The sequence below is a fragment of the Equus quagga genome, chromosome 1 (assembly GCF_021613505.1).
Source record: "Equus quagga isolate Etosha38 chromosome 1, UCLA_HA_Equagga_1.0, whole genome shotgun sequence".
NCBI classification, from domain to species: domain Eukaryota; kingdom Metazoa; phylum Chordata; class Mammalia; order Perissodactyla; family Equidae; genus Equus; species Equus quagga.
In genome coordinates this window covers 87309066-87324687 of record NC_060267.1, presented here as the reverse complement: position 1 = coordinate 87324687, position 15622 = coordinate 87309066, and the positions used below count along the sequence as shown (strand labels likewise).

The 15622-nt window shown below is 35.8% G+C and overlaps 1 protein-coding gene across 3 annotated transcripts in view; it reads right to left on the bottom strand.

Annotated features, from left to right (window-relative positions):
- Positions 1–15622, bottom strand: part of PBX3 (PBX homeobox 3) — a 201994-nt gene that overhangs the window by 37237 nt on the left and 149135 nt on the right. Inside the window, exons 2-4 of one of the 3 annotated variants that reach the window (XM_046645932.1) lie at positions 14256–14337; positions 12027–12268; positions 773–963 (exon numbers count right to left, since the gene is read on the bottom strand). In XM_046645932.1, coding sequence (XP_046501888.1) covers positions 773–963; positions 12027–12268; positions 14256–14259 — 437 coding nt within the window. In that variant the 5' untranslated portion in view covers positions 14260–14337. Of the gene's footprint in view, positions 1–772; positions 964–12026; positions 12269–14255; positions 14339–15622 lie in introns of those variants that run through there. The other 2 variants (XM_046645940.1, XM_046645925.1) reach the window with 2 other exon arrangements.

Sequence of the window (15622 nt, the reverse complement as noted above, 5' to 3'; positions counted from 1 at the left end):
TTTGGATGGTGATGATCACTTCTGTCAGGTTCCAAGGGAGAGAAAGCAAAACAAAATAGAAACTCCTTTCCAAAGCTGAAGATTGATCACAAGCTTTAGCGATGCCCAAGAGGCACGCCTGCAGATGCAGCATAGAGGGGCAACTTGGCAATTCTTCTGTTATGTCACCCAATAGGTCAAACACACCATGTGCAATTTATTACTCAATTCCTATGAAACTTGGTGAAAGCTTCAGATAAAAGAGAAATTTTCATCCTTACGGGAGAAACTGATAAGCTTTCTTGGAAAAACAGAGTTTGGGGGTTTTGCGGTAACTGCTTTTAACTAAAATACCACTTCCTTTTTAGGAGTATCTCTAAGTATTTCCTTATAATGTGCACAAGCAATGAAACATCAAGAAATTCCTAGAAAACAAACCTTTGCTAAAACAGAGTTACATACTGAAAGTTATCTTTATAAATAAAGTTATCCTTAAAAATACTTTTTGGCATCAGAATCGAAAGGCTACATATTCCTAAGTCATTAGTAGCAGCACTAATCCATTTCCTGAATCACCAATCGGCAGCTAACAGCACTAGCACTACCAGACAAGAAGAGGCTTGACAGCACAGGCACCACGAGGTGGATCACCTGCTAATTGTAGAGAAGGGCTCTTGTAGCCAAATTATAAAAGAATCTAAGACCAACTGGCCAGTTTTACAGAAAATAATATACAAGGAGTGAAAAAGGAAAAACAAAAAAAGCCATGTAATAGATTTGTGGCCTCACATACCTGGCATCAAGGAACCTTGATCTTAAAATCATAACTGCTTCACAAGTGCTTTGTTTGAGCTGCATCTGAATGGAACTAAATTTTCGATGGATGATGCCCACCATTCTTTCAATCTCTTTTGGGGAAATGGGACGTGTTCTACTCTGTTCTCGGAGAAGGTTCATCACATGTGTGGTGAATTCATTACATGCCTGTAAGGGGGGAAAAAAAATCACTCCTTAGGAATCTAGTATTTTATATTATCACACCCAGACATTAACTCATCTGAATTTCCATCTCATTTGCAATTGCCAATGGCATTCTGCAGTGGGTAGGGTAAAATGAAAACTAAGACACTTGTGAAATGGCAGTGGTAGTTAGATGGGGCAGCAAGAATTCTGAAACTAGGAATGGCCAGACATGCAAGGGAGACATAGCACTCAACTGCCCTTCCCACCCACCCTTGTCCGGGTTCCAAAAGGAGGTTTTCCTATTGGACGATGCTCTCTTCCAACTCCTCTATGTAAGTATATGTTATTTGTTAATACTAAGCACCTCCTATCTTCCCTGGGGTTTTACATTTATTCAACAAATGTTTACTGAAGGACTATGAAGTTCAAAGTCTTCCAAGTGCTATTAAGGGACACAGAAATGAGCAAGATGTGGACCTGGGCTTCAGTGCGATAAAATATATAAAAAACAAATTCTCAAACAGGGCAGTCTGTGCAAAGTGTCACAGGAAAATATGAATAAGTGCTTCCTAAGTTCAGAGGAGGGAGTAGTCTCATCTGGAGGCAGAGATGACATGAGGCTTTATGGCAGAAGCGACATTTGGGCTCTAAAGAATAGGTAGGATTTTTGAAAGGTGGATAAAGATAGAAGTCAGGAGGAATTCCAGGCACAAGAAAAACCCTGGAAATAGTGGTATGTAGCAAGTTCGGAGGAATAGAGAGAATATGTAGAGGAGAAGAGGGGATTCAGGTTTGCGTTAGCATGAGAAGGGCCCTGGATACCAAGCATGCCAATGTCCTAGTATAATTTAGCTGCAGTGTGGGCCCTATTTGTGGATATGAGCCATATATGGAAGACGGGGAAAGTAGCTTGACTCTTTAGAGGAAGGGCAGCAGGAAAATAAGGAACAGATTTGGGTCTCAAACTTTTTAGTTCACAGTCCTCAGGCCCTGCCTTTCAGTTCACCTATCTTCGTTTAGATCTACAAAACCATGTAACAGGGCCTACACTGAAATCTAGCACTGCTTTGGTAAATAAAGCATCAGTCTATACCCCTGAATAAAAAGAACGTGTTCTGGCATTTTCGTTAAAAAAGCAAGACAGGAGATTCTGCGTCTTACTGCATGAATGCCCCTGGTAGGGTGAGCAGACAGAACAATCATTGATCACGGCAAGACATATTTTGAAGCTATAATAACGTCCACTTCCCTAAAGATATCCTGAACATTGCTCACACATAGCACATGATGGTTTTTCTAACTGCTCATTAGAGGACTAACCTTTCAAGTACACTGGGTGTTTCAGTTACTTTAAGCTTTTATGGAGCTTTTCTATAAATATTTCTAAGGTGAGGTAAAATGAGTTTTGTTTACCAAAGTTTTTTTAATATGTTTTAAGTCTTGAGAAATTTAAAATTCCTTGTGAGTAGCAACCCTATGTTATACTTATGAAATTCTTCAGAGTATAAAATTGTGCAATATAACACAGTAGGCATCCAATAAACATCTATTGATTGGTGTGCCTTTGTATTACAATTCAAGAGCAATGTTGATTAATATCTGTAAATATATTATCCCTGAACTTTAAGTGAAGAATTCTTAACCTGCAGTCCATGGACAGGTTCAGAATGTCTATGACTCCTTCTACAAGTTGTGTGCACGTGTGTATTTCCTGAGAGGACAATCCGGAGTTTTTGTTTGTTTTCTTTCCAGATTCTTAGCCAGTCAAAAACTAAAAAAGGCTAGGAATTATTGTCCTATGTGATTACACAGTAAAACACTAAGGAAATTTGCAGATCTAAAAGCAGAAGTTCTTTATCTTAAAGGAAGCCAAAATAAAGAAAAGTAAATTTAAGATTTTCCCCACTATATTACCAACTTAAACTATCTTGTGCCAAGCTGAAAATAAGTGGTCACCCTGCCAAGAAATATATTTTTTTCTTGCACTTTCCCTGAAGAGACAGATGTTCACATAATTTCAAAATTATTTAATTTGTAAACTCTAGTCCTGTTTTCTAATCAATAAAATAAAGTAAAAGAGAATTGTTTTCCCAAACTGAGATCTGAAAGTTCTACACTTCTATAGCTAAGTTCCAGGGAATGTTAATACAGTATGTCTGGGAAATGCTGAGTTAACCAAAATTTTTAAAGGTTTTTTTTTTTTGTAAGACTCCTCAGTACTTCTAATATGTCAATATGCATAATAAATCTTCAGGGAGAATGGTGTATCCAACTTTTCCCAAATAAACTTGGTCATAAAACCTCTTTTCTCTAGAGCAATGCTGTCCAAAAGAAATATATTGTGATCCACATGTGAAATTTTTTAAATTCTCTAGTAGCCACATTAAAAAGATAAAAAGAATTAGGTGAAATTAATTTTAACAATGTTTTATTTAACCCAATATGTAAAAAAATTAACATTTCAACACGTAATATTTTTAGAAAAGTGTTAATGAGGTATGTTACATTCTTCTTTTATGCACTTTGAAATCCAGCATGTATTTTACATTTACAGCATATCTCAATTCCGACTAGCTGAAAGTCCAGCACTTCAGCTTTCAGGCGCTCAACAGCTACATGTGACTTGTGGGAACTGTATCGGACAGCACGCTTTTACAGCAGCTTGGGGACCGATGTGCTAGTTAGAAAAACTCTTTTGCAAACAGTACACTAAGTAATCCTTATGTTTCTTTTTTTGTTCTTCACCACTACCCATCACACACACACACACACACACACACACACACACCAAAAAAGACAGTTTCACTTAGGGATGTTCTTCATAAAGCAAGAGCAATTATTCATTTTATTACATCTCAACCTTTGATTAAGTTTTTAATATTCCGTGTGACAAAATGAGAAGCACCCAAAGAGCACTTCTGCACGTGGAAAGAGGGTTGCCTCCAGAGAAAGCACCTCTGTGATTAAGTTGTAGGCCAACGCTGCTTTTTCACGTAATATCATTTTTATTTGAAAGCAAAATTGACAAATTACGATTATTCAGACTTGGGTTTGGGTATCTGGCAGATGTTTTCTCAAAAATGAATCAAGTGAGCCTGTCATGTCAAGGAAAACAGTTGACAATAGTTACGCCAGTGATGAAATTTGAGTTTTCAAGTGAAAATTATAATTTTGGAAAACTTGCATTCACCACCATGAGCTTGACAGTCTACCAGTAGACTTTCTGATTAGTTAGGTGTTGATATTAATAAATATGATATTTTGATATTATATAATGAAATGTGTCAACATTGGAAGATATACATAACCCAGTGAACCATATTTTCCAAATGATCAATGCATGATGTTACAAAAACATGCATAGGTAGAAGATCCACTCAAAGTGCAAACTAGACCAATGAATTTTAAAGGAACAGAGTACAAAAAGCTAATTGATACGATTTCAGACTCCATATTATAACTAACCTGTAAGAAACTACAACTTGTCAAGTTTTGGTGTAATCTCAAAGAATAATATCCACAATGATCTGAAAAGGCTATTAATATACTCCTTCCTTTTCCAATGACATATTTGTGTGAGACCAGATGTTCTTTATATACTTCAACTACATAACAGACTGACTGCAGAGGCACACACGAGAATCCAGGTGACTTCCATTAAGCCCAACATTAAAGAGATTTGCAAAAATGTAAAAACAGTGCCATTCTTCTCACTAAATAAGGTTTTTTTGAAAATACAGGTTTTTAAAGAAGTATTAGTTAAATTAACATATAATGATTTACTATTGTTATTTTAAAATTAATTAATAAATTCTTTTAATTTTTCTCAGTTTTAATTTCTATTACAATAAATATTAATAGATATAACCCACCAAACAAAGGCTCTTAGGAGGTCGCCAACAATTTTTAAGAGTCTAAGTCCTAAGACCAAAAAGTTTGAAAACCGTTGTACTGGAGTATGGAAGCGTTTCTAATTTGCACATATAACAATGCTAATTCCTACAAACCCAGCTCATACATTATGGTAACATATATCTATGACAGGGCATATGTCTTGATAAATAATTCAAGACTCCAGGGTGAATGATACCTGAGATGCTAGTTCTCTTAGTTTTTTTCTGGCTGTATTTTAATCTCTCCAGAATGAAAGTTTACCTATGGTTTCTAAGAAGCAGCCAAAGGCTCATGTGAAAAAAAAGGGTTAAAAGCAAAAAGTTTCTGCTTCTAAAAACTCATAATTTCCTAAAACATTTGCTGAATGTCTCACAACTTATTAAGTGAAGTCATCTATGAATGCAAATGCTGATTAGCAATTTGGCAATAGCCCAACATTCACAGAATTCACATAGCTTTTCTTTAAACCAGTAGTTCATACATGATTAATTAGAACATCTCATTTATGTAGTGTGCACTTTAGCTCATTACTCTAAGTAAAATTCGTTAAGTATTTACATTTAGATAATTAAAATCTGGGTACACCCTTAAGAAAGATGCATACACTTTAGGCAAAGTAATTTTTTTTCCTTTATACCACTGAAAGTAAATTACAGCCTCATTTATAGCATCATCTGTACCAGTTTCAGAGCAGAGCACAGTACTGCCTCATTTCCTATTCCTTAAAAGGTATACAAATTTTAAACATATAAATGCAGTAAGAATGATCAAATGATTGCAGAGTTGTTTTGAAGGGTCACCCAACCACAAACTAGCATCGATGCCATTCATAAGGTGGGATGCTCACTTCAAACATTTATCATATCCTCCATCGTACCTACAAGACTACATTATTAAAATAGGCAATGGAAAAATTTTTCATTGCCTTATTATTTTTCCAAGTGAAACTGTCAGTTAAGAATTTTCTGGTCAATGTCCACAATACAAATGAAGAAACACCTTGGTTAACTGGAATATTTAGGAAATGAGAGCTTTTATTCCTTCAATTTTCTGATTTACAGTAATGGCAGAAATCTCTTTTTCTTTTAAACCAGCTGTTGAAAATTACTAGGACACATTTTTTTTTTTCCAATGAGGAAGATTCACCCTGAGCTAACACCTGTGCCAATCTTTCTCTATTTTGTATGTGGGTCACTGCCATAGCATGGCCACTGACGAACCGTGTAGGTCTGTGTCTGGGGACCAAACCTGGGCTGTTGAAGTAGAGGGTGCCAAACTTAACCACTAGGCAATGGGGCCAGCCCCTAGGATGCATTTTTGTTTGTGTTTTAAAACACAGATTGCAAATAACATAGTGAAGTGAGCATAAAGCATAGAAGTCTTTGTCTGATAAAAGTATCTTCAATCAATTCTTATTATGAGCCTTTCTCTTTGCCATTTGTTCCTTTCTCCTTAAAAATCCAAACCAAGAAATAATTGAGGATTTGAAATATTTGAATTTTAGATAACATTTTTTATGACATTTGTTGGGTAGTAAAACTGTCTCCTCAATATACATACATATGCGGTTAACACTGAAAATTAAAATTGTCAGGGTTTTGTTTATTTTATGGTGGTGCTTTTTTGAGTTGTGAATTCAAGATTCAACCCCTTTCTTGCCTGTAAGTTCACATCACTGAGTGTGAAAATGTAAAATCAGACAGTGAGCAAGCACTGATGTTAGAGGAAGTTTTATAATGGTTCAGTGATCAGATCTAAAAACTGAATTGATCTTTTGTAACCATCTAGAGAAGCTGACTGTAGACGATAGATCATAATACCCTCCATTCTAAAATCCACTTTTCAAAGAAAGAATAAATCTCTATTAAAAGTTGATGCCTCTCAATTTGTGTGTCCCCATTTTTCTAGATGTCTTTATAACCTTGCAAGTAACTCTAGTCCAATACTATAGATTTTGTAGTTATGGAATGATTATTAAATCAACAAATTCTTCTTGTTTTAGGAAAAAAGTCAACATTACAGATTTTTTCTAAGCCAGTTCAAATGAGACCAATATGCCTAAGGAATAGCCGCAAAGATTCCATAGTTTAGGGACCGAACTCATGAGGGTTCTGGAAGGACTACATCATATGATATATGTTAAGTTCCTTGCACAGAGTCTAGAACATAATACTTAATAAATGGCAGTTATTATTGACAATAAAAATGAAAATTTTATGTAATTCCTGTTTCTGTGTGTGTTATTCCGCAAGCAAGTCCCTACTCTGATTCCCTAACACAGTTCTGCTTTCCCATTGCCTGAATAAATACAAACACTGCTTTCTAAGACGTTGAAAAAACAGTATTCAAATATAAAATAATTCATTTTATTAATCAAGTTTGTGGTCAAAGAGACATTTGGTACATAGAGCCAATAAACTAGAAACTTGGAGGAAAAATGGGGAACGCTCAAACACTCCTTCTAGCCAAGGAAAATACCCAGCATGAAGGCTGACAAGAAGCAAAACCCTTCCCTTGGAGAAATAAATGGCAAAGCCTCGCCTGGGAAAACAAAACATAAAGTTTACATCAAGAAGCACCCTTTTGTCTTTCCTGCTTAACTGTTAAGAAGAAATAGCAAAATGGGATTAAGAGTTGGTGGGGTACAAAACCTCTAACGTAAAAACATCGGCATTTTTTAACCTGATAAAAATAAAATTCCTTTACAAGCAAAGGAGATTTTGCCAGCAAATGTAAGCACATAACGTTGAGATCTTCAAAAATCACAAGGCCATGCCTTTCCAAAGGTTTAGGTTCCACACTCACTCTCCATTCCCCCGACAACCCCCTGTTGTCTGCAAGTCCTCTGGCAGCTAAACGTTACCTGATTGGTCTTGAGCACATTTCATGTACATGCTGGGCTCCAGTGCTTTACCTGATTTTAGGTGAATTCAAAAGGCAGCTGTGAACCCAGAAAGCAGGTTTCCAGATGCCTAAGGAGGGTTGGGACCCTTGTAGCACTTTTGCCTTCAGCAAAAATGTATTTCAATATAATTATAGTAGATAGCTTTCAATATGTCATCTCTATTATAGCAGTTGTAAATTATGAAGTGAATTGCCTGTGTACAAGCATTTCTTCTGGCATAAGCAAAGTGGGAGAGCTGCACAGGGCATGATATATCTTTTCCTTTTTAGCTGAGAACAAATGTCTAAGTCAAATTTCATTTGCTAAAACCAATGTGCCCATTTCCCTTTGGCAGAGATGGGGAAGAACCAAGAAGGCCTTTAATTCTTAAAAACAGGCTTCCCAGGACTCTTGGCTCAGGTTCGTTAGGAATTCACCTATTCTATTAGTGGGGCCTTTAATCATAAGAGCATATTTGGAAGGTACAGTAAAAAGCATTTTCCAAAACTTACAGCTGATCAACAAGAAGACAAAGAAACAACCAGATTTTTCTCCCCACTAAAGGGGGAGGCAATGCACCCAAGACAAAATATTACAAGACAGTTGGTACAAGCTTTGGAAAATTATCATATTCCTGTTGGGTGTCAGGATCAAAAAGAGAAAAGTAAAATAGTTCTGTTTCCTTTCGGGTGGGAGTAATATTAAAGAACCTTACTCTAATACACTATGCCAACTATTTCAAAAGTGTTATAAGTGAATTAAGATGGTCATCATCAAAAATCATTACACATCTGAGCCTGTGTAATGGACACATTTGGTCAAAGGACATTTTCTGGAGGAAAACCACCCCAGGATTTTAAAGACAGTATCATTCCTAAAACACACACATAAAACTGAGCCTTGCAGCTTGGATTCAATTTTGCTCAAACTGTAGCTCTCGTCTGCTTAGCTTTGTAAATGTGGCTGTGTTTATAAGGTACTTTAATTTACCGCAGTGGTGGTGTTTGTTAATTTTATGGCAACCTAAATCTAAACAGGCTTCAGATATATTTTCATTACTGCTTCACTGCAAAATACAGTAGAGTGAATAGCTCTAAGATTCCAATGTAGTTTATTTCTTTTAGTAAAAGACAACACAATTTTCTGATGATGCTTCTGCCTTAACGTATATGTTCTTTCTATTTACTAACAAGCATTTTCTGTCACTCAGAGTACTCATGTTCACTTTTAGGAGGAAAAATATAATTTCTGGAAAGTGATTAAAATAGTTCTTTCCATCTCTACTCTGGTCCCGTTCCAAACGCAATCCAACATGGGCAAATCAGAGAAAAGTGGAAAACACCTGAATTATTTTCCAATTCTACATAAGTAGCTGCATAATTTTTTTTTTTTTTTGAGGAAGATTAGCCCTGAGCTAACATCTGCTGCCAATCCTCCTCTTTTTGCTGAGGAAGACTGGCCCTGAGCTAACATCCGTGCCCATCTTCCTCTACTTTATACATGAGATGCCTGCCACAGCATGGCTTACCAAGTGGTGCCATGTCCACATCCAGGATCTGAATTGGCGAACCCCGGGCCACCAAAGCGGAATGTGTGAACTTAACCGCTGTACCACCGGGCAAGCCCCAGTAGCAGCATAGCTTTTATCAATGGAAAAGAAAGGCATACTGTCAGAAACTGATTTCAATGCCTGATTCTGACACTAACCAGATGTGTGACATTGGACAAATCACTTGAGTCTCATTTTCTCATCTGTAAAATGGAAATTATAATACTATCTATTTTAGAAGTGCCACCCCCTTCATCTCCCTTAATTCTGCTTAGCCCCTCTAGTAACTTGAAAGCATACCCCTGAAAGGTCTATCCCAGATAAAGCCCTTGTATCCCAAAGACTTGAAAAGAAAAGTTGACTATCTTATGTCAAAACTCCCAGATCCTAATAACTTAGGAACTACAGACAGAAGAGCTACAAAAGCCAGCCCCAAAGACAACTCAGGAGAATTAAATGCTGCTATGTTATTTCTAAAACAATTCAGAACCTACAGAAGAAAATGTGTAAACTAAAATTCTGTTGAAATAGCCAAGTAGTCATTATATCCCATCTATTTATTTGTCCATAATACTCCATCAATTTTATATATCTACATTTTTCCTTCCGAAAGTGTTAGCAAAAATGAGAAAGGAATATAAACGGTTTTTATTAGGCTACTAATATATCTAAAAATAAGATTCATATTTACATTTTAAAACTCATTTCCCAATTTTATATTTAATGCAAAAATACATATTATAGATTAGTTTATGGAGAACTTGTGTGTACGTGTTTACTTTTAAAGCAAAAACAAAAACAAAAACAAAAAAACCTGGTGACTCTGATGCCAGCTTCACCCAACTTCTAATAGGGCTATCGGGAGAAAATAGGGATGCCAGTGTGAAGAAACATGGCAGGAGACACTAAGGAATCACCTGAATTCCTCAGCTAAAGGATTCAGGTCATTTGACCCCTAATAATACAAACCTTTCCATGCAAAGTGACTGGTGGTATTTATTTAGTAAGTATGTATAGATGTATTTAACATAAAGTTATGCAATTAGAATTATACCACAAATTAGAACCATTTTCTACTGTTTATGCTCAGGGCAACCTTTTCAACCATGACTTATTTTGTTTACTCTCAATTATTCACATGTCAAATCAGAAGCTCCATTTTTTCTACATACATACACAAGATAATTTTTCTAAAATTCTCATTTGCACATCTTCCATCAAAAATTATTCCTACAAATGAGACTAGAGATACAGTTTGAGAACCCAGAAAGTCGTATTCAGGAAAAAAGACAACATCTTATAATATTAATTTATATTGTATTTTAACACAAAGCTATATAAATCTTTCTACCCTCCCTCAAAACACACTCACCTCTGGGACAGAATCCAGTACTTGCTTAACACCACCATATCCAGAATATTAGAGAAAGCAATGAAAAAGTAACATACACAACTGACACTATACAGGGGACTTAGAAGAAAAATTAGTATTAAACCTGACTAGGACTCCCACATCACACTACGGTGTTTGGACTTTAAGAAGTACCTTACTACATAGTGAAGTATTTATGGGTGAAATGATATGATGCCTAAGACTTGATTTAAAATATTCCACCAAAAAAAAAAGCAAGGCAGGGGAGTGGGTAGACAAAATAAGATTCATAAAATGTTGATAATTATTTCTCTGGGTAATGGGTATCTGGGGGGGGTTCCTTATTTTAGATTGAACTCTATAAAACTGCCAATACACAACTATTTTTGGCCTAAAAACTTCACATTTCATAGGATTCAACTTAATAATATTCTCTTTATTTTTGGGTACATTTAAACATTTGTATAATATTATTTTTTTATTAACTTCCAGTGAGAATTCCTCAAACTAAGCAGGTTTTTAGGCTTAAAATAACAGCTAAAATATATTTAAAATGAACCACCATTTTACCTTATTTCATTGAATCTAAGACTTACTAATTTTTTCCCACATTTTAAACATATCTGATGTTTGGAAGCATTTTACAATCAATGGCATGTTATAGTTAAATTAAGCAGTGTTAATTTTTTCTTCGTGATACATAAAACAATGGCAACAGCTTAAAATCAAAGATATCTTAGATTCAATGAATATGGTTAATATAATTGCTGAAAATAGCATTTCTAATCCATGTTCTCTTTCTAATCAACAACTTAGCACACGAGTACTATTCCCTGTCCCAGGGTACCTATAATTATCCTGGGAGGTCTCCTCCTCAGAGAGACAGGTCAGAACCTGCTTACTTTGTGAAGTTAGCTCCCTCCCCTATAGTCTGGCACAATCCATAAGAATTAATTCCTAGGAGGATTCTGGAGCTCACAGCATACGAGGAAGAGCCCACTACACAATGTTTCCCTTGAAAAGTTGTTAGGGCTTATGAACAAGGCCAGTGCACAAATGTTAATTTACAGAGCTGTGAAGAGCACCAAGCAGTGAGGCTAAAGGGGAAGCATGGCTGCAGGTGTGGTAGTAAGGGCACGTGAATGTGAGGAATGAATAAAACTAAAACAGGCAGATGGGATAAAATAGGTTTAGCTTCACCTCCAAAATCTCAAAGGGACTTCATTTCATGAATCCAACAATTCACGTGGATTTTTGCATTGACCTTATTTACTTTGCTCTTTGTGTTAACACCTACCCCTCACAGCCCTCAGAATTGGTTAGCGCAGTCTAATAGAAGAGCAATAGAGGGTTTGTGCAGGACTATGAGAGTGGCGGCTGCTGACCTGTTCATATTTCTCCAGTTCTGTGTGATAGATTTGTCTGATCTGGGTCAATTTGGCTCTGTAATCTGAGTGTTCAATAGAGTTATCTGAAGAACCTCCAGAGGCTGCCGCGGCTGCAGCTGCTGCCGCCGATCCCCCACCTTTCTCAGGACCTGAAACCCCTTCTGCCAAAAGCATATTGTCCAGTCTCATTAGCTGGGGATCGGGAGGGTCCTCCTCCTGGGCTCCTCTGATGCTGAGACCTTCAAGGAAAGAGAGAGAGAAACAGAGAGAGAAGAAGCGAGAAACAGGACAAACAGTGTGAGTATTTTGTTTATTTGAGAAAATGATTAAACAACATCAGTGTACTACAATTCACTCTGAGAATTTCATTGTTCACATTTTATCAATAAGCATAAGTAAGTATGAAAATTCTTTTCAAGATAATATTTACATGCATCCTATAATTTCTAATATCATCCCCTTTCAATTTATCCCACATTGGATCCTTAGAAAAAAGGAACAGTGGCTTCTCAGAATATTCTAACACCTAATCTTCCTAGATTTAGACGATTTAAGCATAAAACGGGAAGGGGGTAAAAAATTTGAGATTTTGAGAAAGGAAAAAATAATTCTAAGGATATGTTAAAAACCATCAGAAGGTGATTATTCTGCTTCTCTGTAAAATTGGAAGAACAGAATTTAAAATCCCATAGAATAATTAATTCATAAGCTATATACAAAAATTAGAAAATAAACAGAATTAGATGGGCTTTTCCATCATGTAATTTCAGGGGAAAAGAGAAATGCATACATTATGAGGTAATTAGCTATGCTTTAAAAATATATATTATTAAATGAATTTGTTAAGCAATTGCCAGCAAACTATAAAAGCAGGACACTAAATACAGTATTAAAAATGTACCATCGACATGGCAATATGGTGCTGGGTACAGTACTCTCAATCTAATTTTGCTTTTAAATCAAGAACTTCCTAAGTGATGCCCAGTCAGCAACCTCATCTGAGTACTATAGATCACAGCTGACAATTCATAGGTTTAATCAGGTCACACAGGCTTTCTGCCAAGATGTTTTCAACAACACAGAAGACGAAGTTTTAAAATAATTATCATGGTATAAAAAGCACTGGAGTCATGACAGCTCAAAATCAGCATTTTCATTAACATGTAACATAATCTAAAATATCCCAGCCCAATTAACCTCTGTAAATCTGTTTAAAAGCAGGCTCCCCACACTAGTTACAAGGCATCTTTGGGGAGGGGGGAAGGAAGTTGGCAACTTGCATGTCTACATTTGGATTCTGCCTTTTGCGTCTGTGCCTGTTGTTGTTTATCCACAGTGGTGCACACTCTGTGTCTAGTGTAACTTACATGACAGTAACATCTATAAGCTGCCAACTACTCAACTGAGCACCAGCTCTGTGATTTTATATGCTAACCTAAAACTACCATTAATTCTTTTAGGAACAGATTTCATTCCTAGACGTCCTGAATTACACCCACAGCATGACAGAACTCTTGGTTGTCTTAACTCAAATGCACAACTTTAATATCCTCCCTCAAAACACTTTAAAGCTGTCACTTTCATTTAAAAGCATACTTCAGAATAATTTCAACTGGGTAATAAAACTAATTCACAATAATTTAAAATTATATCTGTTGCCTGTTCAGAGGTAAATAAGTAAGGTTTGAAAACTATAATATACTAAAACAATAAATTCATTAAGGACGCAAAAAGTTAGATAACTCTCTTAAGATAAAATCAGTATCAGCACATCACTGATAATTAAAGACAGACAAACATCTATCTGTCATTTCTTCTAGATCTACAGGAAACTGCCCAATATTGTTCTAGAACTGGCAAATGTTGGTTACACTGGGATTTTAATTTAACATCTTTGATTTTCTTTCCTTCTAATTCACTTTGTTAGATGTTAAAATCTCATGACGTAGACATGCTTGTAGTTCCATCTACCGAGTTTCCTGTGCATTTCGCATGCAACGAGGACCACTGAGCAACCTGTTATCTTGCACTTTGGGCTCTGTTTCATTTTATACTATTTGTTTGGGAATTCCTTAAGATTCTCATTTTTAAACTAAATTTTTGCTCACATTTTTGTGTTTGTTGTTTCTTTTTTGTTTTTACACAGATGCTGGTGCCTCTCCTGGAAATCTGTTTTTTATCTACCTCAAGGTTCCTCCAGGTTTCTACTTTTCCTCTTGTACTTACACATATCGCTCTTTTCCTATGGACATTTGGTGAGGTTCTTTAATAGCAGATCAACATCCATAGTCAAAATTATTACTCTTCCCTGCACAAGTGTGGCAAACAAGAGAAGATGCTCAATGACTAATACACAAGGAAGCAGACAGACTATAAGGGAGACAGAAGAAGGAAATTCATCAGGAAGAAATGCAAAAGACACAACTAATTAGCCATCTATGCCACTTTTATACATACCTAATACGTATATAAACCAACACCACCATACCAATAACAAGCAACCCCTTAAACTCAATAGTAGTAGACACAAATAAAAATAAGTATGTATTTTCAGCTGGTCTAACATTTTCCCCTTGTGATGAATAATATCTCTCACTTCTAAAATCATAAGTAAATCAACACTTCAGTGTTTGCTTCAACTACAGGAAAAAATGTTTTAATGCAATCCTTCTGCATTTACTTTATGAATTATGTGCATCAAAGCTAACCAGAAAATCATTTCCCAACAAAAAGTTCATACTCCTTTGGATGAAAAGTACTAGAGCAGTTTGCAATTGGGTAACATTGAGAAAGCTATTTATCAATACTGAAGTCATTTTCATAACTATAGTTGGAAAAGTGAATCAAATTTTTTTCTTTATTAAGCCAACTCATGATCATAGATCTTTAAATAGCAATACCTAGTTTCCAAAATTATTTTTTATTTGAATATTTTTATTTATTTTCTTACTTTACATTTAAGTTACTATTTTATTCGTCATCCTACCTACCTATTCACTCACTGTTACTTAGCCTACTAAACTGCCACAGTCACACACGGCTTCCAGTCGGCACATCTTCTCCTGTGGGCACCTCTACACATTTTAATAAACCTAAATTTCCAAGGGCCAGAATGAATGGGACTGTTTTTCTATCAAAAGATTTGATACTTTCAAATTGAACCTTGGGAAAATAATAATTTAAAAATTGGCCATTCTTGTTTTTAATCCAAAAATGTATACTGGAACATTTATAGAGATTTATAAAGTTTACATCTAGGCTCCTTAGTTATTATAGCATTATAAACTTAAAAAACAACAACCCTAATTGCAATCTACTTATAACCACAACATTCATTTCAGTATCCCTAAGATTTAGACAAATCATACAAACACAGTAAAACATTGTTTAACAATGAACTTGGCTTTGTTATAAGCCCACAGTTTTTGCATATCTTTCAGCAAATCCTAATTAGCTGTCTTTCAACATGCTGTGCACCTGCCCCACAGATAATGGGAGAGAGCATCTGCATAGACGACTGCATTCGGAGGGCAATAAATAAATTACGGGTCAAAATTATTACAAAGCTTTCTCCGAATAAACGCATGCCCTTC